At 41.0% G+C, this 22,484-nt stretch overlaps 1 protein-coding gene across 5 annotated transcripts in view; it reads right to left on the reverse strand.

The window, feature by feature from the left end:
* Nucleotides 1-393: 393 nt before the first annotated feature.
* The window catches only part of CAPZA1 (capping actin protein of muscle Z-line subunit alpha 1), a 51,131-nt gene continuing 29,040 nt past the window's right edge, over nt 394-22,484 (reverse strand). The window contains exons 3-11 of one of the 5 annotated variants that reach the window (XR_016210750.1): nt 21,428-21,479; nt 18,546-18,609; nt 17,731-17,937; nt 15,597-15,676; nt 14,931-15,009; nt 5,189-5,260; nt 3,193-3,472; nt 2,341-2,403; nt 394-2,002 (exon numbers count right to left, since the gene is read on the reverse strand). Coding sequence is in view for 4 of the 5 variants with exons in the window: in XM_002715766.6 (XP_002715812.1) it covers nt 1,862-2,002; nt 2,341-2,403; nt 5,189-5,260; nt 14,931-15,009; nt 15,597-15,676; nt 17,731-17,937; nt 18,546-18,609; nt 21,428-21,479 (758 nt within the window). In the remaining variant the exon portion in view is untranslated. Of the gene's footprint in view, nt 2,003-2,340; nt 2,404-3,192; nt 3,473-5,188; nt 5,261-14,930; nt 15,010-15,596; nt 15,677-17,730; nt 17,938-18,545; nt 18,610-19,390; nt 19,450-21,427; nt 21,480-22,484 lie in introns of all 5 variants that reach the window. The other 4 variants (XM_089300144.1, XM_002715766.6, XM_089300143.1 and 1 more) reach the window with 4 other exon arrangements.

Raw genomic sequence — 22,484 nt, forward strand, 5'->3', positions numbered from 1 at the left:
CTCATGTGAACTATTACCAAGGTCCAATATGCGGACTCCTTCATTTCAACTTCCTGCCTAGTGAATACAACCACTTGGGCCTTGCTTTCTGAGTAACAGGTAAAGAAGAAAATGAGATTTTTCTTTTTTATATCAATGGAAATCTCAAAGCAAAACCACTGAATCATTGGTAGCCTTTGAATGAAGATAAGTATGATCCAGAGAAACACTGCTTACATTGAAAAAAGTTATTCTTTGCAAGTCACTGGATATTTTCTGAGTCTACAACAGGTGACAGTAGGAACCAATTTCAGAAACCCTGAACATTCTCAAAAAACAAGATCAAATGCAGTTAAATATCTTACCTTGAGAACAAAGACTGAAGAGATGGGTCAAAAAGGAGACTCAAGACAATTTTAGAACAAAACAGGTATATTTCTATTGGACTACCTGATACAGAAGATAGTGTGGTATGGATGGATAGTATGAATAACAAAAAATACAAATATCTTTTATTTGAAATAAACAAAAATGCTTACACAGCTCAATGGATCACTTGGAAACAAACTCTTGCTTGACGGTATTTCTGAGCAAAAACAACGCTGAAGCACAAACACCCTTCTTTTTTTTACATGTATTTGGAGACAGGTAGGAAGACACTACTTGGTTTCTTAAAAAACTGACCTTCCCTTAAGGCCTGGTCATAGCAGTGTAAACAATGTAAATGAGTCCACCGTTATATCAGTTGTCATATCATATCTATGTTACCTGTGTACTCTGAGATCATACACACACCTGCCAATACACCTGGGAAGGTTGCTAGATCACAGTTACATTTGTGTTCTTGGCAGGCAGGACTGAGGAAAAGTAATCTGAAACAAGTATTATATCCTATTTAGAAGAAATCACTAGTATTCCCTTAAATAACAGGTTACAATAGAAAGATACTGCCTGGAAGTTATCCTTTTCACTTTGGTTCATTTTTCATGTTTGTGAATTACGCAGTTGATTCATTTGCTTATAGTACAATCCTGCCACAAAGTATTAAAGCACAAGATAACTATTATCCTTCAATATCTGCATTTTTCAAGTTTTATACTCTATTATATCCACAGTAGGTCAGCAGTTCTTCAATAAAAAAAACATAAATGGGTAAAACTGTTCTAAAAATGCAGATGTCTATAACTACAATGGGACTAGCTGGAAAGGAGACAATGAGCGAAGAGGAAACAAAGGAAACAAGTTCATGTGCAGGGAATGTGGTTCAAGTCTTTGGATTTAAAAACAAGTTCCCCAGAGAAGCTGGCTATAATGGAATTTCCAGAAAACCTTCTTTGCCCCTCAAAAAGGATCTGAAAAGCCCAAATTCAAACTTTTGCAAACTACCATTATGAGATGCTGTAAATGATCAACGCAGTCAGAAGGAGAAGGACGAATGTGTCTTCCGTTTAACTAGAGTTTGTAGCGTAGCCTCTTAAGCTGTTGGTGGATCAGAAAAAACCACTGAAGTACCAGGTACCAGAGTGCTTTGAAGGACAGGGGTAAAAAAGTACTGAACATATTATCTGTCTAAATCAGTAACAGGGCTTCATGGCTAAGAAAATTTTCTAAACAGTAAAATGACTTCAGGATAGATTTCTCTCTCCAACATTAAATGTAGGGGGAAAAAAGATTTACAAGTAGATATAGTGGTAACAGAAAATTACAAGGCAGAGAACACAAAAGAAATTAAGACAATGCTGTAGGTTCAACAGTACTTCAAAAACTGTTAACTTTGAAAGCCCTAGCAAAATATCACTCTTGTTTATAAACCACTTATTTATCATATGACCACACGTTGAATCCTTTTTGTTCCACATACTGAAGAATCTACAGTCAGCCTTTAAGCATTCTGCATTTCTTTGCCAATCTTGTAGCTGAGTATCTTGTTCCAGTCGATTTTGGTGCGGGTAACTGGAAGTTGCCGGCGCAAGGCCTTGAATGTGGTGTCTGACATGGTTTGATAGTTTTCACTAATTGCTGTCTGTAATAGATAATTGAAGATGAGTTGCTTGAACAGAGACAGTGTAGGCTATGAATAGGAAAGTAACTCTAGGCAAAGGACATGCTTGAGTACCATACAAAGGCAGACAAGAGTCAAGAAGCTCACCTATGTTAGTTTGAAACCTGAGATATACAATCCCTTTCAAAACCCTTATTGTTACGTATAATGTCCAATTGTTAGATCTGCAGTCTCCACACTTAGTAGCACTGAATAGCATGTGCAATTATGTTAAAGGACACAGAGAAGTCTAACAAAATATGTTAACAGCAAACTAATAAGGTACTAGGTCTGGAAAAATTAGTTTAAGATCTTCTTACCTGATATTCATTTTCTGCATTCTCTATGATTTTAATAAACTCCTTGGCAGTTTGTATTTCATTCTAATGAAGGGAAGAGGGGAAAACAAGAATTTTTAAAAATGTGTAAGCAGTGAAGAAAAATATATTAAAAAGTCAGTCCATCTTAACATTTGTATAACAATTTCTAGTTTACTAAGTGTTTCTATGCACATTACTTCCTTTTGATTATCACAAAAACCTGTGAAGTAAATAGATCATCATCATCTCCATTTTGCGGGATGAAAAACTAGAACTCTCTTAAGTAACGTGACCAAAACCATGGAGCTTTAGAATAATAAAGATGGGCTCTGAATCTAGGTCTTTGACAGAACACTCATGCTCTTTCCACTCTGCCACAGGATGCTGAAAAGACATCAATATCATGTCTTGAAATCCTGATACTTTAAAAGTATTCTTGTATAAGATGACATGAACAATGTCCTCAGACGTGTCAGCTATACAGGTAAGCTCAAATATTCCTTTATTTTTCAGTTATAATGTTAAGCCAGCTAATTACATTTTATATTACATGATCTAGGTACAAAATGAAATATGCTCTTCAATTTACCATTAAATACAATGAACTAAAGAAGATAAGGTTTAATGCTTGAGAGTAATAGTCCCAAGACTGACTGTGAAGAGGTCAAAACAGTTTTCTATTTTCATAATAAAACTAAGACAAAGTTATCTGCTTTTTTTACTCTCATGCTTGTACAACACAGTTTCCTAGAAGCTACATGATGTGTAGTTACTTTATCACTTTGAGGGTTAATGGAATATACAAAGCAGATATGAAAATCTAGCTGTATTGAGGCTGGTGCAGTGGCTCACTTCGTTAATCCTCCGCCTTGCAGCGCCAGTGTCCCATATGGGTGCCGGGTTCTAATCCTTGTTGCTCCTCTTCCAGTCCAGCTCTCTGCTGTGGCCCAGGAGGGCAGTGGAGGATGGCCCAGGTCCTTGGGCCCTGCACCCGCATGGGATACCAGGAGGAAGCACCTGGCTCCTGGCTTCAGATCGGCGCTGTGCGCCGGCCATATAGCAGCCATTTAGGGAGTGAACCAATGGAAGGAAGACCTTTCTCTCTGTCTCTCTCTCTTCACTGTCTATAGTTCTGTCAAATAAATTAAAAAAAAAAAAAAAAAAAAAGAAAATCTAGCTGTGGTTGATTAAACCAGATACAATTTGTGAAAATGTAAACAAATGTCATTCTTCTCATCAAGGTTTTTTGGATGGGGGCTGGAAAATAGTTATTTTGATGGGGCTGGTGTTGTAGCACAGTGGATTAAGCTATCGCTTGTGATGATGATGCAAGCATTCTATATCAGTGAATATTGGTTTGCTTCTAATCCAGCTTGCAGCTAGTACACCTGGGAAGGTAGCCCAAGTACTTGGGCACCTAATACCCATGTGGGAGACCAGAAAGGACTTTCTGGCTCCTGGCTTCATCCTAGCTGTTGTAGCCATTTGTAGGGGAGTGAACCAGTGGATGGAAGATCTTTCTGTCTTTCCAACCCTACCCACTTTGCCTTTCAAATAAATACACAAATAAATCTTAAAATAATTTATTTATTTATTTGAAAGTCACAAGTTTCACAGAGAAGGAGAGGCAGAGAGAAGTCCTCCATCTGCTGGTTCACTTCCTAACTGGCTACAATGGCTGGAACTGTGCCGATCCAAAGCCAGGAGCCAGGAGCTTCCTCCGAGTCTGCCCACATGGGTGCAGAGGCCCAATGACTTGGGCCATCTTCTACTGCTTTCCCAGGCCAAAGCAGAGAGCTGGATCAGAAGTGGAGCAGCCAGGACTTGACCTGGCGCCTATATGCAGGAGGTTTCTTTACCTGCTATGCTACAGTGCTGGCCCCAAGCTTATTATTTTTAATTAACAAATCTTTTAGTATTTCTCAGTTTAAATTTTTTAAAGGATTTATTTATTTATTTCAAAGGCAGAGTTACACAGAGAGAAGGAGAAGAAGAGAGGGTGAGAGGGGGAGAGAGGGAAAGAGGAGGAAAGAGGGGAAGAGAGGGAGAGAGAGAGAGGCAAGCAGAGAGAGACAGAGAGAGATATTTTCTATCTGCTGGTTCATTCCCCAATTGGCTACAATGGCCAAGTCTGGGTCAAGCCGAAGCCAGGAGATTCATCTGGGTTTCCTATGTGGGTGCAAGGGCCCAAAGACTTGGGCTATTTTTCAGTGTTTTCCTAGGCACATTAGCAGGGAGCTGGATCAGAAGGGGAGCATCCAGGACTCAAACTTGTGCCCATATGGGATACAGGCATTGCAGGCAGTGGCTTAACCCGTTATGCCAACACTGGTCCCTCATTTTTAGTTTTTAATAAGGCATGTTGATAGATATAACACGTATCAACAATAGACCTTTGGGGTTACTCAATTATTTCTTAAACTATAAAACAATAATGAGAAAATGAAAGAAAGAATGCTAGAATAAATTATGTCCCTTCCTTCAAAGTACAGAACACAGTAATTTCTGATTAGATACTCCTAAAAATGTTGTTTCTCTGATGATCTCAATAAGGCCCTACAGGATGCAGGTAGCAAACTTTTCTTGCTCCTGGCATTTACTGACTGAAGGTATTGGTGTCCTTGAGCAAATCTTGTAATTGAGAAAGAAAGCAAGAAAGAGAAAAAAAGGAAGCTTCTCTCAAGCCATAGACACTATTTTGAGTCAGACTGTGAACTAATAATATAGCTGGTTTGTAGTAGAGGCACTACTAGAAGCTGCCAAAAGCAAAGCATGGAAAGCAAGCTGAATTTCTACTGGCAGCACTTAGGCTCAAAACAAATACAGACATTAAACGCTGCACACTCACCGACACAGTTATTGAGTCTTGTACATCTTTATGACTAACCAACTGAACATTGCCGTCTTCGTAATAGTGAACCTGTGTGAGATAATATTGCTTAGGGCACAAATTTGTAAGCCATCTTTACCAACTCTGAACAAATAAATATCACCAATGACAGTTCATATTGTTAGTAATTAAAATTCATAAAAGACTTAGTTTAGAATTCTCATTCCTTAGCAGGCAAAATTTATTGTTAAGTTAAGCAAACATTATGTACTTACAACATCCCAGGTACTAAGCTAGGCACTGTGAATAAAAGGATCAATAAGACCTATTCTGAACAGTGTTAAAATAATTGAAATAATTTAATGTTAGTTTTTCTTGATGAAAACTAAGGGGTTCTAATGGATCCTAAGACTTGATACATCTCTCCACAGACAGTATCATTAAAGTTATTATGTAGATCTGACCAGATGTAGGGAAGCTTAATTAAGGGTTAAAGATAGAAATGAAAAATATCTTATTGCTACATTGGACTACAAAAATAAAAGAAGTTTTGAGTATGTAAGGTAAAACGAAATGCTATAATTATAAAATGATTATTAAGATCAAGCAATACACTAGATAGAGATGTCAATGACTTGTAAGGACCAGCAAGTTTTAGTAACTTATAAGACAGGTTGTCATCTCACCATGGCTACAAACTGACCATACAGGCGAGGTATCCTTCTGTTAAATGCATTTAAACAAGTTTTTTTTTTTTTTTTTTTTTTTAATAAGTTAAAAGGGTTACAGAAAGAGAAGGAAGAGAAGGAACGATAGAGAGAGGTTATCTTCCATCTGCTGGTTCACTCCCCAGATGGTTACAACAGCCAGTGCTGGGCCAGGTCTAAGCCAGGAACCAGGAACTGTATCGAGGTCTCCCAAATGGGTGTCAGGGACCCAAATACATGGGCCATCTTCTACTGCTTTTCCCAGGTAACTAGCAGGGAGCTGGATTGGAAGTGGAGCATAGAGACATATACAGTATGCTGGCATGTGACATGTGAATACCTATGTGAAGGGAATGTGGCAGGAGATCTTGATATGAAGTTGGAGATGGACTATAAAGAGAAAAGCACAAAACTCAAGTTTGAGGCAGGCATTTGGCCCAGCGGTTAAGGTAACCCACATCTGAGGTAGCTGGGCTTGACACTTGGCTCTGGCTCCTGACTACAGCTTCCTGCCAACAAATATGCTTTGAGACAGCAATGATGGCTCAAGTAAATTGGGTCATATACCCACGTTGGAGACCTGGATTGAGTTCCTGGCTCCAGCCTCAGGCCCAGCCCTGGCTATTGCAGGCAACTGGGGAATGAACCAGTGGATGGAAGCTCTCCCTGTCTGCTTTCCAAATAAATAATTTTTTTTTTTTAAATTCAGACTTGGGGCCAGTATTGTGATGCAGGGGGTTAAGCTACCACCTGTGATGAGCTACCATCCTGTATGAGTGCCAGTTCAAGTCCTGGTTGCTCTGCTTCTGATCTAGCTAGCTCCCTGCCAGTGCACCAGGGAAAGCAGCAGAAGATGGCCTAAGTGTTTAGGCTCTTGCCACCCATGTGGTAGACCTGGATAGAATTCCTGGCTCCTGGCTTTGGATTAGCCCAGGCCCAGCCACTGCAGCCATTTGGGGAATAAACCAAAGGATGGCAGATCTTTCTTTTTCACTCTAACTTTGCCTTTCATATAAATAAATAAATCTTTAAAAAAATTCAGACTATCTTATTAAAAGCAACAGAAACTCAAGGAAAGGGAATGTTTTAGAAAGACCATACTTGTGTTACGAAGAAAATAAAATTGAGGGAGCTGAACTGGGGTGTAACTCAAGAAGAGTTCAGTAACACCACTTTCCTTATGTAGCGCTATGGTCTGAATACTGGTATCCTCCAAATTCTTAAGTTGGAACCTAATGTGATAGCAATACCCAATGTGATAGTATTAAGAGGTGGGGTTTTCTGGTAGGTGATTAGGTCATGAGGCTGCACCCTCAAGAATGGGATTAATGCTCTTATTGAAAAGGCTGAAGTAAGCTCCCTTGCTGACTTCCACCCTAACAGGACTCAGCATTTGCCCCTTCTGCCAACTAAAGGTGCAACAAGAAGGTACTTTTAAGGTACCTAGGAAGACATGAGCCTATGTAAGAGGGGCCAAAGAAAATGAGAATTTTTTTTTAAATTGAATTTTTGTGCAATAGAACAAGGAAACAAGCCCTGAAAGAAACTGTACCTGCAGTAATGGCTCCTGTTCTGTAACCCTGCTGGATGGGTTTTAGCCCTCTCCATGGGGGCAGCTCAGGGGCATTTCCCTCGCCCTGCACCAAGGAGGCCATTAGGTCCAATAACACTGTGTCCATAACATCGTGAGAGGATTTTTGGGAACTCTACATCCAGAAATCCCCTACCCACAATTTGTCAGAAGAGGGAGGAGGGGAGAAGAAATGGGAGATCCACACTCATGTCCATGAAAACTCCAGTCTGAATGCAGATAGTGCTCTCAGCCGCTCCGAGAGGCCTGCCTGACACTTCAGGTGTACCCTCTTCCCTGTTTCTCTTCATTAAACTCTGCTATCTCGCCCACCACTTCTCTGTCTCATGTCTGCATCTTGTGCGCAGACGAGCGCCCCTGAGCAGCTGATCTCCAGTAACAGCACTCTCCCCAAAGGCAGGCCCTCATCAGACGCTCAATCTGCTGCCACCTTGATCTTCGGCTTCTCAGCCCCCACCCAAGTGTGCGTTGTTGGTAAGTTAACTAGTCTAAAGTATTTTGTTACAGCAGCCTGAACAGACTAAGAAATCTAGTCTATACTACCAGAGATAGCTGAACAAAAAGGAATGCTTTTAGAGACAAAGCAGAAATAGGAAGAGAGAAGCAGTAACCACTACTACAGTTATTATTTATTGAATCTTACCATGTGTTCAGCACTTCGCAAATACACTTTGCTTACTAATATTGTCTCATTTTATCTTCATTAAAAACCTTACCGCTGAGGACACGGAGGTGCTTGAGGCAGTTTAGTTCAAGCTACACTGTTAGCTCCTCCTAACAGCAGGAAGAGCCAAGGTTTGAATTTTCTCAAATTTCAGAGCTAAAACCTTATCTAACATGCATAAGATTTCCCAATGCTATGCTTTATTCAAAAGTTAGAAATTCCCTGACTCAGGCAGAAATAAACTCTCTCTAGGGACTTATTCTTCTGGGATGTTCTTAGAAAGGGCTAACTAAACAGCCATGCTTCATCTGGGCAGAAAACATGATCTCACTTGCAACAGAGAGTTCCCCAGGCAACATGAATCTATTACATATAGTTAGGGACAAAAAGAGGTGTTTTCCTGGGGATATCAGTTGGTTCTATTTGGATGGTCAAGAGACGTTAGACTTTTCATACCCTCTCTAAATCCTGGTATTCCTACTGTTTGGCTTTCTAAAAGAGATTAAAGAGGAAAAGACAATTTAATAAAACACTGGAAAAGGAGAGAGACTGCATGTGCCTCTACCATGTAATGCAAAAATAAGAAAAGCAAAGATAGGGACAAAAAAAGACAGCTATATAATGATGTCAATATAAAGGCTAATATCCTATTAATCAAGGACAAGAATATTGAGAACACAAGCGGTATTCAAAGAGTTCTTGGGAAATGTATTACGGAAAAACTATGCATGGATCTCAAAAATTTTGCATCAAAATAAGCTTACCTTTTAATTCCATTTTCCCACTAATTTAATTTCCCATAATTTAATTCCCATTTTCCACTTTTTAAAATACCCTCATACAGTGGATTACAATCAAACACTAGTTTTGTTTGATTAGTTGTTTTTTTAACTAAGAAACAAGGCTGGTGCGTGGCTCACTAGGCTAATCCTCCGCCTGCAGCACTGGCACCCCAGGTTCTAGTCCCGGTAGGGGCACCAGATTCTGTACCAGTTGCTCCGCTTCCAGTCCAGCTCTCTGCTGTGGCCCGGGAAGGCAGTTGAGGATGGCCCAGGTCCTTGGGCCCTGTACCTGCATGGGAGACCAGGAGGAAGCACCTGGCTCTTGGCTTTGGATTGGCGAAGCGCTGGCTGTAGCGGCCACTTGGGGAGTGAACCAACGGAAAAAGGAAGACCTTTCTCTCTGTCTCTCTCTCTCTCTCTCTCACTATCTAACTCTGCCTGTCAAAAAAAATAAGAAACTAGAAATTTCAGGGGTTAAAAAGAATACTGAGTAGGAAAATGAGTATAAATATGATGGGGAATATTAAAAAATTAGAGGCTTATTCAAAGAAACCAAGACTTCTGCATTTCTTAGAACTCACTGAAGAAAGGAGATCTGCAGGGCACACGCTTTTCCAAGAATAAGGCCCATGCACTTTGTTTGACCTTGTCACGTTTCTTAAGAATTAGGACACAGATAGGAATATAAAGTGAGGCCAATTAGCCTCACTGTTCATGAACTCAACTGAAATTTCTAAACCCTTTCAGGGGCTCATCCACTAATATGAAAATGTTTCAGTTAACTAGCAAATATTTCAAAATGACTGTCACTAACATAAATCCTCAGAAATTACTGCCTTCCCAGAACTATTCTTTTGCTTACAGAATAGCCTGAACAGCTAAATATCTTGATTTTTTTCAAGTAATTCTCACATCTTTTAAACAATGTATTTTTTATTTGAAAGGCAGAGGGGGGAGGGAGGGGAGGGAGAAATGGAGAATTCACAATTGCTGGTTCACTGCCCAAATGCCTGCAATGGCAGGGACCTGGTTAGGCCAAAGCTGAAAGCCATGAGCTAAGAGTCAGAAGCAAGGGGCTAATTTCCCATGTGGGCCATGGGAACCCAATTATTTTAGCCAATACTGCTGCCTTCCAGGGTCTGTACTGGCAGGAAACTAGAGTCAGGAGCCAGGTAAGATAATGAACCCGAATTCTTGTATGTGGAACAGGGGCATCCTAATTAGCATGCTTACCTCTAAGCTAAATGCCCATGTCTCACTCTCATTTTAAAAACATATATACAGGACTGGCACTGTGGTGTAGCAGGTAAAGCTGCCACATGCAGTGCTGGCATCCCATATGGGCACCAGTTTGAGTCCCGGCTGCTCCATTTGTGATCCAGCTCTCTGCTATGGCCTGGGAAAGCAACAGAAGATGGCCCAAGTCCTTGGGCCCCTGCACCCATGTGGGAGACCCAGAAGAAGCTCCTGGCTCCTGGCTTCAAATGGGCGCAGCTCCAGCCATTGTGGCCAATTGGGGAGTGAACCAGCAGATGGAAGACACCCCCTACCACCTCTCTCTAACTCTGGCTTGCAAATAAATAATCTTTAAAAAAAAAGAAAAACACTTATAGGGGCTGGCACTGTGGCAAAGCGGTTTAAGCCTCCTCCTGCAGTGCCTGCATCTTATATGGACGCTGGCTTTAGACCTGGCTGTTCCACTTCCCATAACAGCTCTCTGAGTGAACCAGCAGATGGAAGACTTCTCTCTGTTTCTGACTCTGACTCTCCTTTTCTGTAACTCCACCTTTCAAATAAATAAATGAATAAATCTAATATGCGTGTGTGTGTATGTGTGTGTTTATGTGTATAAATGAAGTAAATCTGGCCGGTGTCGCAGCTCACTAGGCTAATCCTCTGCCTGCGGCGCCAGCACACGGGGTTCTAGTCCCAGTTGGGGCGCCGGATTCTGTCCCGGTTGCCCCTCTTCCAGGCCAGCTCTCTGCTGTGGCCCGGGAGTGCAGTGGAGGATGGCTCAAGTGCTTGGGCCCTGCACCCACATGGGAGACCAGGAGAAGCACCTGGCTCCTGCCTTTGGATCAGTGCGGTGCGCTGGCCGCGGCGGCCATTGGAGGGTGAACCAACAGCAAAGGAAGACCTTTCTCTCTGTTTCTCTCTCTCTCACTGTCCACTCTGCCTGTCAAAAAAATAAAAATAAAAATAAAAATAAATGAAGTAAATCTTTCCTAAAAGTGTGATCAGACAATTTATGCCAAAAAAGGTATAAATGAAGGTCAGCATACTGGGGCTTGTTATCAGAAATGATCACCTTTTGTGATCCTTGCACTGGCAAAGTTAACATACAAATAACTATCTCCATCTAGAAGGGAAATACATTTACTTACACAAATTTAGAGTAAGCTGTCAGGTTAATGCTGATGCTATAGTAAACAGGAGGTACAAAGAATCAGGTTACTCGTAGATTTGGTTAACAAAAAGCAAAACAATATGCTGTCTTAGGTTAGGTTAGGTTAGGTTAGGTTAGAAGCAGACTCCCACATAAAGATTAGAGGACAAGAGGTTGGTTTTCTGGATAATATTAGGAAGCACCAGTAGGGACTGAGGAGGTAAGATATAGAAGGGAAATAAGCACCACAGATGTGTTAATAGGCAAGTTACAGCTGCAGGGATTAGGCTATGGAAGAATAAGCAGAACATACTTCAACTTCAGAGTTGTCCGACCTGAGGGGAGAGGAAGCTGGCATATTTATCATCAATTCTCAACACTTCACTACTTCTAGACTGTCTCATTTGGCTTGGGCATACTCTTACGGCCAGAAACTACTTGTGACAGGAAGCTATGGGGATGCATGAAAAAAATGGGGCCAAGGCTATGGCTCAGTGGGTTAAGCAGCCGTCTGCAGCACTGGTATCCCAGTGGGTACCATTTCAAGTCTCAGTTGATCCTCTTCTGATCCAGTTCCTTGCTAATGCACCTGGGAAAGCAGTGGAAGATAGCTCAAGAGCTTGGGCCCCTGCACACATGTGGAAGACCTGGATGAAGCTCCTGGCTTCTGCCTGGCCCAATGCTGACCGTTGCAGCCGTTTAGGAAGTGAACCAGGGGATGGAAGCTCGCTCTCTCTGTGTAACTGACTTTCAAATAAATAAATAAATCTTTAAAAAAAAAAAGGTATAGATAAAACTTACTACATATGCTCTTTAATTTATACCACTAAAAAAGGACAACTCTAATTGTTATTAAAGCAGAACTTAAATACCATTAGGTATGGATATTCTCACTTATAACTGTTTAATCTGATCTTCGAGTTAATCACTCAGAATTTACAAAATCAAACCACTTCTAGGATATTAGAAGACTTCAATCCAAACAGGAATGAAATAATTTAATTGTTGCCTTATTCAGTTGCCCACCTGTACCAATACCAAATTAGAATCTACTCGACTATTTATATCACAAGACAACTAGTTATTCTTTGTAGTTCCTACATTCTATTTTAAGTTAGCTTGATTTATTTAAAAATCTGTCCAAAAGAAAAAAAAACAAAACCAAAAAACAATGCAGGGCCAGCACTGTGGCACAGCAGGTTAAGCCTTTGCCTGGGATGCGGGCATCCTATCCAGGAATCAGTTAGGACCAGGCTGCTCCACATTCAATCCAGCAACCTGCTAATGTGTCTGGGAAAGCAGCGGAGGATAGCCCAAGTGCTTGGACTCCTGCGCCTATGTGGGTGCAGAGGCCTAAGCAGTTGGGTCATCCTCTCCTGCTTTTCCCAGGCCATTAGCAGGGAACCAAATTGGAAGTGGAGCAGCTGGGACCCGAACCAGCGCCCACAAACTGCAGATGGTGGCTTAACTGGTTATGCTACAATGCCAGCCCCTAAAATACATCTTAAAAAAATTTTGCAGGTAACTTTTTACTCCTCAAAAACATACCTATTAGCCTGCTGTTTACTAGAAGCCTTACTGATAATATAATCAATGAAAACATATTTTGTATGTAATAAAAAATATGCAAGAAATGAGATGACTTTTTACTGAGCTATGTAATTTAATAGAGAGGATTAGTTTTACACAACATTTTAAGCAGGTACTTGCCACACTTGAGCTCACCACAGCAGCAACAAGAGGTGGTCACAAAATTATCACAGTGGTGAGCATACTATGTACTATATTAATTTAATGCAGCTATTATTCAATACTGCATCTTTAGGTCTGTTTATATTTCTCTCACCTGTGAATGGTGCATGTAAAGTTTATGTTTGTGTGTTTTGTTAAGTTTTAACCTTTTCTTTTCCATTTTATTTGAAAGACAGATGGAGAAAAAAGAGAAAGGGCATGCGAGCATCCATTTACTGGTTCATTCCCAAATGACTGCAACAGTTGGGGCTGGGTCAGGCCAAAGGAAGCCGTAAGGCCAAAACTCAATCTGAGGCTCTCTTGGGTATAGGAACCCAAGCATGAATTAGTAGGAAGCTGGATCAGAAGGGGAGTCAGGACTCAAACCAGGAGCTCCAATATGGTATGTGGGTGTCTTAACTGCTACACCAAATGCTGCCCCAGTTTTGATTTTTTTTTTGACAGGCAGAGTTAGACAGTGAGAGACAGAGAGAAAGGTCTTCCTTCCATTGGTTCACCCCCCAAATGGCTGCCACGGCTGGCGCTGTGCAATCCAAAGCCAGGAGCCAGGTGCTTCCTCCTGGTCTCCCATGTGGGTGCAGGGACCGAAGCACTTGGGCCATCCTCCACTGCCTTCCCAGGCCACAGCAGAGAGCTGGATTGGAAGATGAGCAACCGGGACAGAATCCGGCACCCAACCAGGACTAGAACCCGGGGTAATGGAGCCGCAGGTGAATAGCCTAGTGAGCCACGGCACTGGCCCAGTTTTGATTTTTTATAATAGATTTCTGTATATGTTATGGCAGTAAGTGATAAAATACCATTATCTACATATACATATCTATATATAAAATATATATCTACATATACTTTTTTTAAGATTTTTATTTATTTACTTATTTGAAAGTCAGAGTTACACAGGGAGAGGAAAGGCAGAGAGAGTAGTCTTCCATCCACTGGTTCACTCCCCAACTGCCCACAATGGCCGGAGCTGCACAGATCTTCCAGGTCTCCCACGCGGATGTAGGGGCCCAAGGACTTGGGCCATCTTGTAATGCTTTCCCAGGCCATAGCACAGAGCTGGTTCAGAAGTGGAGACGCTGGGACTCGAACCAGCACTGATAAGGGATGCCGGCACTGTAGGCGGTGGCTTTACCCACTACGCGACAGCGCCAGCCCCTCCACATGTATTTTGTGCATTGATGACATACCTAACTTTTATTTCTTTCTTTCTTTTTTTTTTTTTTTTTTGACAGGCAGAGTGGACAGTGAGAGAGACAGAGAGAAAGGTCTTCCTTTGCCGTTGGTTCACCCTCCAATGGCCGCCCGCGGCCGGCGTGCTGCGGCCAGCGCACCGCACCAATCTGAGGCCAGGAGCCAAGTGCTTCTCCTGGTCTCCCATGCGGGTGCAGGGCCCAAGCACTTGAGCCATCCTCCACTGCCTTCCCGGGCCACAGCAGAGAGCTGGACTGGAAGAGGGGCAACCAGGACAGAATCCGGTGCCCCGACCGGGACTAGAACCTGGTGTGCCGGCGCCACAGGCGGAGGATTAGCCTAGTGAGCTGTGGTGCCGGCTTACCTTAACTTTTCCTAGTATTTCTAGACTTTGTGGTGCACCTGTGAATATTTTCAGGTTGTCACAAATCTCTCTCCCCCAATCCATGGACCCATGCAGTTCTTGCCCATGTTGATCAAGGATCAACTGTATATATGCACACATATGAAATTACATAAAAGATATGAAGTTACAGAAGTGCTAGGAAGTAACTTAATAATTATTTTATTCTCTCCTAAAACTACTGTTTGATAATTACTAACACTAGAACAAATGTCAACTTGCATGTTTGTTTTAAAGACATGAAGTATTAACCATAATTTATAAACAGGTTAGAATCTCACCTGAATCTTAAGCACTCCAACCACTTGGGCTGTAGGTGGTGTGATGGTGAATTTCCACTCTGATCTCCAACGACCATTCCTATAAAACATACATACAAAACACTATAGAATTAGCAATAAGCACAAGAAAAGAGGTGATTTGTCACTGAAGAAGAGAAGTTGGGACAGAGGGGAAAAAAGGAACAGTCATTTCTAGTTTGATAATACCCAAGACTGTACCTACTTGGATAAAATTTTGGATTCAAGTAGCTTAACTATAGTCTTTTCTAAGTTATTTTGACTTCTATGTTTCTTTTTTATCCTTTTAAGTAGAAAACCATGCCTATTTTATTCACAGGAGGCTCTTCTAAATACAGATGTGTAAGCTGAGTTATGTGATTAACTCAAGTATTATTAACCCAACTCCACTAAGTCCAACTTTCAAGTGGGTACTTTATTATCACTTACTCTTGGTCAGTAAGAGTATTTTTTAAAAGATAAAACTACAAAACCTTAGGATGGGAAGGAACATAAATAATGTTTAAATCCCTTATTTTATAGATAGGGAATTAAGTCTCTAAGTCTAATAACTTATCCCAATCCAGTTAGATTAAAAACCCAAGTCTCAACCACTGTTTTGTTCCAATATAAAGTAGATACAAACAGAAGAGAACATCTGTTTCTTACCAGAAGTTTTTAGGCTGAAATTGGTGGCTTTCAATACATGCAATAATAGTCTGCTGCCCATCTATAGTTTTAGCATACACCTATTATTGGAAAATAAATAGTTAGATTCCAAAAACACATTTAACCTCCACAACAGCCACTGCATTTAAAGCAGTGTGCTAAATCCTTGGGGAGACAAAGAATCAGAGTATGCTTACTAAACAACAACATTCATCAGATATGAACATTAAGGCAGAGCCTGTGTCAATTTCTGGGAATGAGCATGGTGCCATACATACAGAAGGAAATACTGCTCTTAAGAGTACAAAGGAGATGCCATTTAGGCTGGGTTTTTCAGACAGATGAGATTCTGACAGGCAGGAAATGAGAATAAAGATAAGCCAACAGCTCAGGTAGGAAATCCAGGGCTTCTTTAGTGAATGGCAAGGGGGTGTGTGAAGTGGACTAGTGGGAGACAAAACACGATTATAGATTTAGGTTATATAGTAGTATACATAAGGTAAAATGTGAAGACTTGGGGTGGGTGTCCTGGCACCACTGAGCTCTCACTTAGGATGCTAGCATTTGGTATCAGAGTACTGGTTCAACTCCTGGCTCTTTCACTTCTAATCTAGCTTCCTGCTAATGTGGCTGGGAAGGCAGCATACAATTGCTCAACTACTCAGTTCCTCCACTGTTCTGTGATATCCAGATGGAGTTCCTGACTCCTGGCTTCAGCTTCGACCAGCCCAGGTTGTTGTGGGCATTCGGAGTGTGAGCAAGCAGACAGAAGTTGTGTGTGTGTGTGTGTGTTTGCTTTTCAAATAAATAAATCTTCAAAAAAAAAAAAAAAAAAAAGTTGAGACTTTATTCTATAGGCAATGGAGAGAAAACAGCAAAACAATATGACTAGGATTATGACTTTGAGAGAATAAAACTGCACTGGTGTACACAAAAGTCTGTGTTGTTTTCCCTCCATTAAATGGATGTAAGCTTTTAAGAAAGGGAAATTGTTTTGGGGAATGCTCACATTTACAGAGGTGGATAGGAAGAAAATAATTGAGACAAGTAAGGGAAGAAAGTTGGTTTGCTGGTTCAAGTAATTCTGTTTATCTAATGAAGATATCTAAACTATTCAGAAGCAGCTCTGTAAAAATGCATACACCAACGGGGTTGGTGTTGTGGTACAGTGGATAAAGCTGCTAACTGCAGTGCCAGCATCCCATATGGACGCTGGTTCAAGTCCCATCTGCTCCACTTCTAATCCAGCTCCCTGCTAATGTGCCTCGGAAAGCAGCGGAAGATGGCCCAAGTGTTTGGGCCCCTGCCACCCATGTGGGAAACCCGGAAGAAGCTCTTGGCTCCTGGCTTTGGCCTGGCCCAGCTCTGGCCATCGTGGCCATTTGAGGAGTGAACCAGTAGATGGAAGATAGATCAATTTCCATCTCTCCCTCTTTAACTCTGCTTTTTAAATCCATAAATGAATCTTTAAAAATTACAATTAAAAAATTAAAAAAAGGCCTATTCCAAAAAGTCATAAATGTGGGCAACAGCTTACCCAGTGATCTTTTTTTTTTTTTTTTTTTAAAAGATTTATTTATTGATTTGAAAGGCAGAAGCAGAGACAGAGAGAGGTATTCCATCCACTGGTTCACTCCCCAAAGGCCACAATGGCTGGAGCTGAGCTGACCCAAAGCCAGAAGCAAGGAGCTTCTTCCAGGTCTCCCAAGTGGGTGCAGGGACCCAAGCACTTGGGCCATCTTCTACTGCTTTTCCAGGCCATAGCAGAGAGCTGAATCAGAACTGGAGCAGCCAGGACTCGAACCAGCACTAATGTGGAATGCCAGAATTACAGGCGGTAGCTTTACCCACTATGCCACAGTGCCAGCCCCAAACCCCAAAATCTTAACTTTTTTTTCCCTGTGTCTAAGCTAACTACCTTGGTTAGGAACATTTACTTTGACACATTACCTCGAGTTTATAAAAGGATTTTTCCATTAAAAATTCCTACTTATTTATACTCAAAAATGACACAGGGCTAAAATGGAAAGAAAACCATTACTAAGAAGAAAGAAGTAATGGCTGTCAAGCCAAAGCCCCCAAGGTAAGTGTAATAAATAAAACACTCTGATAATAAAATAGGCAGATACTTAACAGTACAGAAGCCGTTGGAATAATGATCTTTCACATAGGCTCTCAAAGCACTGTCACAGGATTCTCTCCACGACTTCAAGCCTCCATCTACTTCCTCTGGCTGGGGATCACTTGCTTCTTTCCGTAAGTGATCAAACTTAAAGGAAATTTTGTTTCTTGGATCTAAAAATCTGCTATTACCCAGGTCACCGTGCTCTGTAATTAAGACCTTCCAAAGAGGATTATAAATAAGAATAACTCTGAAAAAAAGGATGGTTCTTTATCACATTAAATAAATTAAAATTCTGAGGAAGACAATTAACTTTTCATTTAGATTTCTCTTTCACAATGACTTAAGTCTCATTCTTTTTTCACGTATTTTATGAAATTATTCCTGAATCATATTTACTGAGTTTTTAAAATAGATACTACAGATTACATAGTTTGCAAACAAAAATACATACAAAGAGCAAAACATGTATATATAAAATATATGTGTGTAACTAGCTCCCAATTAGTAAATTCCTAAACAAGTAGTCTAAAATTCAGTGAGGATGCCTCTTTTTCCATTAAATATAATGTCTCCTGGTACCCCTACCATGGAGAAATAGAGACAGCTAGGAAGACTCAACTTTTCTATTTTCACTGTTCTTGTTAGGGGCAGCTCTCCTTTCTTATCAAAAGAAACTACTAGGGTTATCAGAGAGAGGAAGGCTTTCCTAACATGTAGAATATTTATAAAAATTAAGACACAAATCTACTTAGCACTTGATTCAGACAACCGCTTTGGTTTCTAGAATCTCTATGACATGGCATAACCTAACAAGAAATTATTACCTGATCTTCATATCCTTCTATCTTCACAGGCGTGAACTGATCCATGTTATACTGGGCAAATGCACTGTTTTACAAAGATTTAAAAAAAAGGGAAGTGGAAGGGAAGAAAAGAATTACATATAAATAAACACAGAGGGTAGTTCATAGTCCAATGAAAGGGGATGTCAAAATACTACCTGGTGCTTTGTCTCCAGATGTCCAGTGTTAACACAATGTCTTTTAACCTTCTGAAAGCACTCCAGAGAGCTCAGAAGTACCTCAAGCCCTTAAATTACCTTTTTTCCTCTACACCTAATCCTAAAGAACTTCCAATTCTAAAGTTTTAGGCATTTTCAGCCTGGCGCTGTGGCATATCAGGTAAAGTCGCTGCCTGTAGTGCTGGCATCCCACATGAGTGCTGGTTTGAGTCCCAGTTGCTCCTCTTCCTATCCAGCTCCCTGCCATGGGTGGGAAAAGCAATAGAAAAAGGCCCAAGTCCTTGGGCCCCTGCACCTGCATTGGAGACCTAGAAGAAGCTCCTGGCTCCTGGTTTTGGATTGGCTCAGCTCTAGCTGGCCATTATGGCCATTTGGGGAGTGAACCAATAAATGAAGAACTCAATCTCTGTGCCTCTCTGTAACTCTGCCTTTCATATAAATAATTAAACCTTAAAAAATGAATAAATAAAGTTTTAGGCATTCTGATTATTGTGAATTGTCAACAGTTTCAACTATTTAGGCAGAAGCTTTCAGTATTCAAAAGAATCTTCAATTATAACACGATTTTTGAAATTGCTTTTTATCCTCATTTCTTTGAGGCAGGACAGGATAGAAGAAGCCATAATTAAATATTAGAAGGTATCTCACATGGGAAAAAAGTGAAGTGAGACTGATGATTGAGCAGTAGTCAAGTCTGAGAACAGGGCCTAAGGTACAGAGGAGAGGTCATTTTAAAGGCTGTTAAGACATCAACCATCAAAGTGCTTGCCTAATATTAATGTTTATTTGTACAGTGCATAATTTTTGAGATTCTTCATTTTCTGTGGCTCCCTAGTACGTCTTACAAAGTAAACTAAAGTAAAAGGTAAAATAAAGAGGGCAATAAGCTGCAGTATAAGAGGATATAATATACTTACATTCTTGAAAAGTACCAGTTTTTTCACTTAAAAAAAATATTTATTTGAAGGGCAGAGTTACAGAGGTATCTTCTATCCGCTGGCTCATTTCCTTGCTGTCAGCTTTTGCCTGGCTGAGCCCTAGCCATTAGAGGTGCTTGGGGAATGAATTAGCAGAGGAGTATGTTCTTTCTCTGTCTCCCTCTCTCCCCCAACTCCGCGCCTTTTCTCCCTCTCTCTTTCCCTCTCAAAATTAAGAAAAAAAAAATTTAGGGGCCAGCACTGTGGGCTCTAGTTCGAGTCCCGGCTGCTCCACTTCCGATCCAGTTCTCTGCTATGGTCTGCAAAAGCAGTAGAAGATGGTCCAAGTCCCTGGGCTCCTGCACCCACGTGGGAGACCTGGAAGAATCTCCTGGCTTCGGATCGGCACAGCTCCGGCCATTGCGGCCATCTGTGGAGTGAACCAGCAGATGGAAGATCTCTCTCTCTCTCTCTGCCTCTCCTTCTCTCTCTGTATAAATGACTTCAAATAAATAAGTAAATCTTTAAAAAAGAAAAAAACTAAATTAAAATGTGTAGCAATTTTAACAAAATCAGAAGACTCAAAATTAGCCCCAAGTATGTAAACATGTTTAAATATTGTTACTTGGGACCAGCGCTGTGGTTAAGTAGGTTAAGCCTCCACCCACAGAACTGGCATCCCATATGGTCGCCAGTTCAAGTCCCAGATGCTCCACTTCCAATCCAGCTCTGTGCCATGGCCTGGGTAAGCAGTGGAAGATGGCCCAAGTCTTTGGAACCCTGCACTCAGATGGGAGACCTGGAAGAAGCTCCTGGCTTTGGATTGGCTCAGCTCCAGACATTGCGGCCATTTGGGGAGTGAGCCAGTGGATGGAAGACTTCTTTCTTTCTCTCTCTGCCTTTCAAAGAAAACGAGTAAATCTTAAAACAAACAAACAAACAAACAAAAAAAAAACCAGCATGGATATAGGGCAGAAGGTGATTGTCTCCTGGGTAACAGCTATTAATTTTTTATAGCTATATCACATCAAATAAATTTTATAATTATTTGATGTTATGCGTCACAATGTCCTTGTTCTCACCAGCCATTTTCTAATTCTGATTTCCTATTCACAATGAACTCTGGGCCAGTTGATTAGACAGTAACTGAAATAGAACTCTGTGTTAAGAGTAGTGTTAAAGCCAGGTAACAAGGGGTCTTGAAAGCTAGGAAGCATTTAGATTTGATGTAGAAGATAAAACAACAACAAAAAAATCACCTCTGTTTTTGAGTGCATGACAAATTTTACAAAGATTAATTAGCCTGGCAGTGATAAAGAGTCAATAACTAGGTAGAACAATTATGCTTTTATCGCCAGTTAATTCCAACTATTAAAGGCACATTATGGCTATCTGTTTCTATTTGGCAATTTGATTTGAGAGTTGTTATCATTGCTTACCAGTAGCATAATCTTTCCCTAACTGATTTTTTAAAAAATTCAACGTGAACTAGAAGAACTATAAAAGAAAACTTAAGAGCTAAAATTAATGCTACTATAATGGGGAATACTTGAACCAAAAACCAGAAGTTCAAATAAAAATCAATTGAGGAAGTAAACAACATTTTGGTGAAATTTTCTCTAAGAAAAATAACCAACTAAAATTGCTAAAACCAACTGCTTTATTATAAAGTATTTTGAACTTACAGTTTTCACAGTTCCAGTTTGCTGTCATTACAGTTTACTTAACATTAGAATAACACTCTAGGTGGAGTTGGAAAGATACTTACTGTGCTGCCCCTTCCCTGAGGAGATTGTCATTATTAAGTAGTAGTCGGACATCTGAGGAGGAAAACATATTAAGATGTTGAATAAAGGATAAATTTGAGCAATTTCAGCAAATTTTAACATTTTTAAAATTTATTTAAAGATTTTACTTATTTATTTGAGAGGTAGAGTTACAGACAGAGAGAGGGAGAGACAGAGAAATGTCTTCTATCTGTTGGTTCACTTTCAAAGTGGCCACAAAGGACAGAGTTGGGCTGATCTGAAGCCAGGAGCCAGAAGCTTCTTCTGGGTCCCCAACATGGGTGGCTGGGCCATCTTCTACTGGTTTCCCAGGCCATAGCAGAGAGCTGGATCGGAAGAGGAGCGGCCAGACTTGAACTGGAGCCCATATGGGATGCTGGCACTGTAGGCAGAAGCTTAGCTTACTACACCACAGCGTCAGTCCCAAGATTTATTTATTTGAAAGGTAGAGAGAGAGAGAGAGAGAGATCTTCCATCTGCTAATTCACTTCCAAAATGGCCACAAGGGCCAGAGCTGGGCCAAGAACTTGCGCCATCTTCCACTGTTTATCCAGGTGCATTAGCAGGGAGCTGGATAGGGAGCAGAGCAGCTGAGACTCAAAGCAGCACCCATATGGGATGCTAGCACCTTACCAGCTATGCCACAGCATCGGCCCCAATTTTAGCAAATTTTTAAAATTAGTTTTTTTGGGGCTGGCGTTGCAGCATAGTGGGCAAAGCCGCCGCCTGTGGTGCCAGCATCCCATATGGGTGCTGGTTCGAGTCCCGGCTGCTCACTTCCGATCCAGCTCTCTGCTATGGCCTGGAAAAGTAGTAGAAGATGGCCCAAGTGCTTGGGCCCCTGCACCCACATGGGAGACCTAGAAGAAGCTCCTTGCTTCTGGCTTTGGATTGGCCCAGCTCCAGCCATTGCAGCCATCTGGAGAGTGAACCAGTAGATGAAAACCTCTCTCTCTCTGCCTCTCCTCTCTCTGTGTAACTGTGACTTTCAAGTAAAATAAATAAATCTTTAAAAAAAATTAGGCTTTGGATACAGTG

This window comes from Oryctolagus cuniculus, chromosome 7 (genome assembly GCF_051225735.1).
Source record: "Oryctolagus cuniculus isolate XC-2025 breed Fujian yellow rabbit chromosome 7, ASM5122573v1, whole genome shotgun sequence".
NCBI classification, from domain to species: domain Eukaryota; kingdom Metazoa; phylum Chordata; class Mammalia; order Lagomorpha; family Leporidae; genus Oryctolagus; species Oryctolagus cuniculus.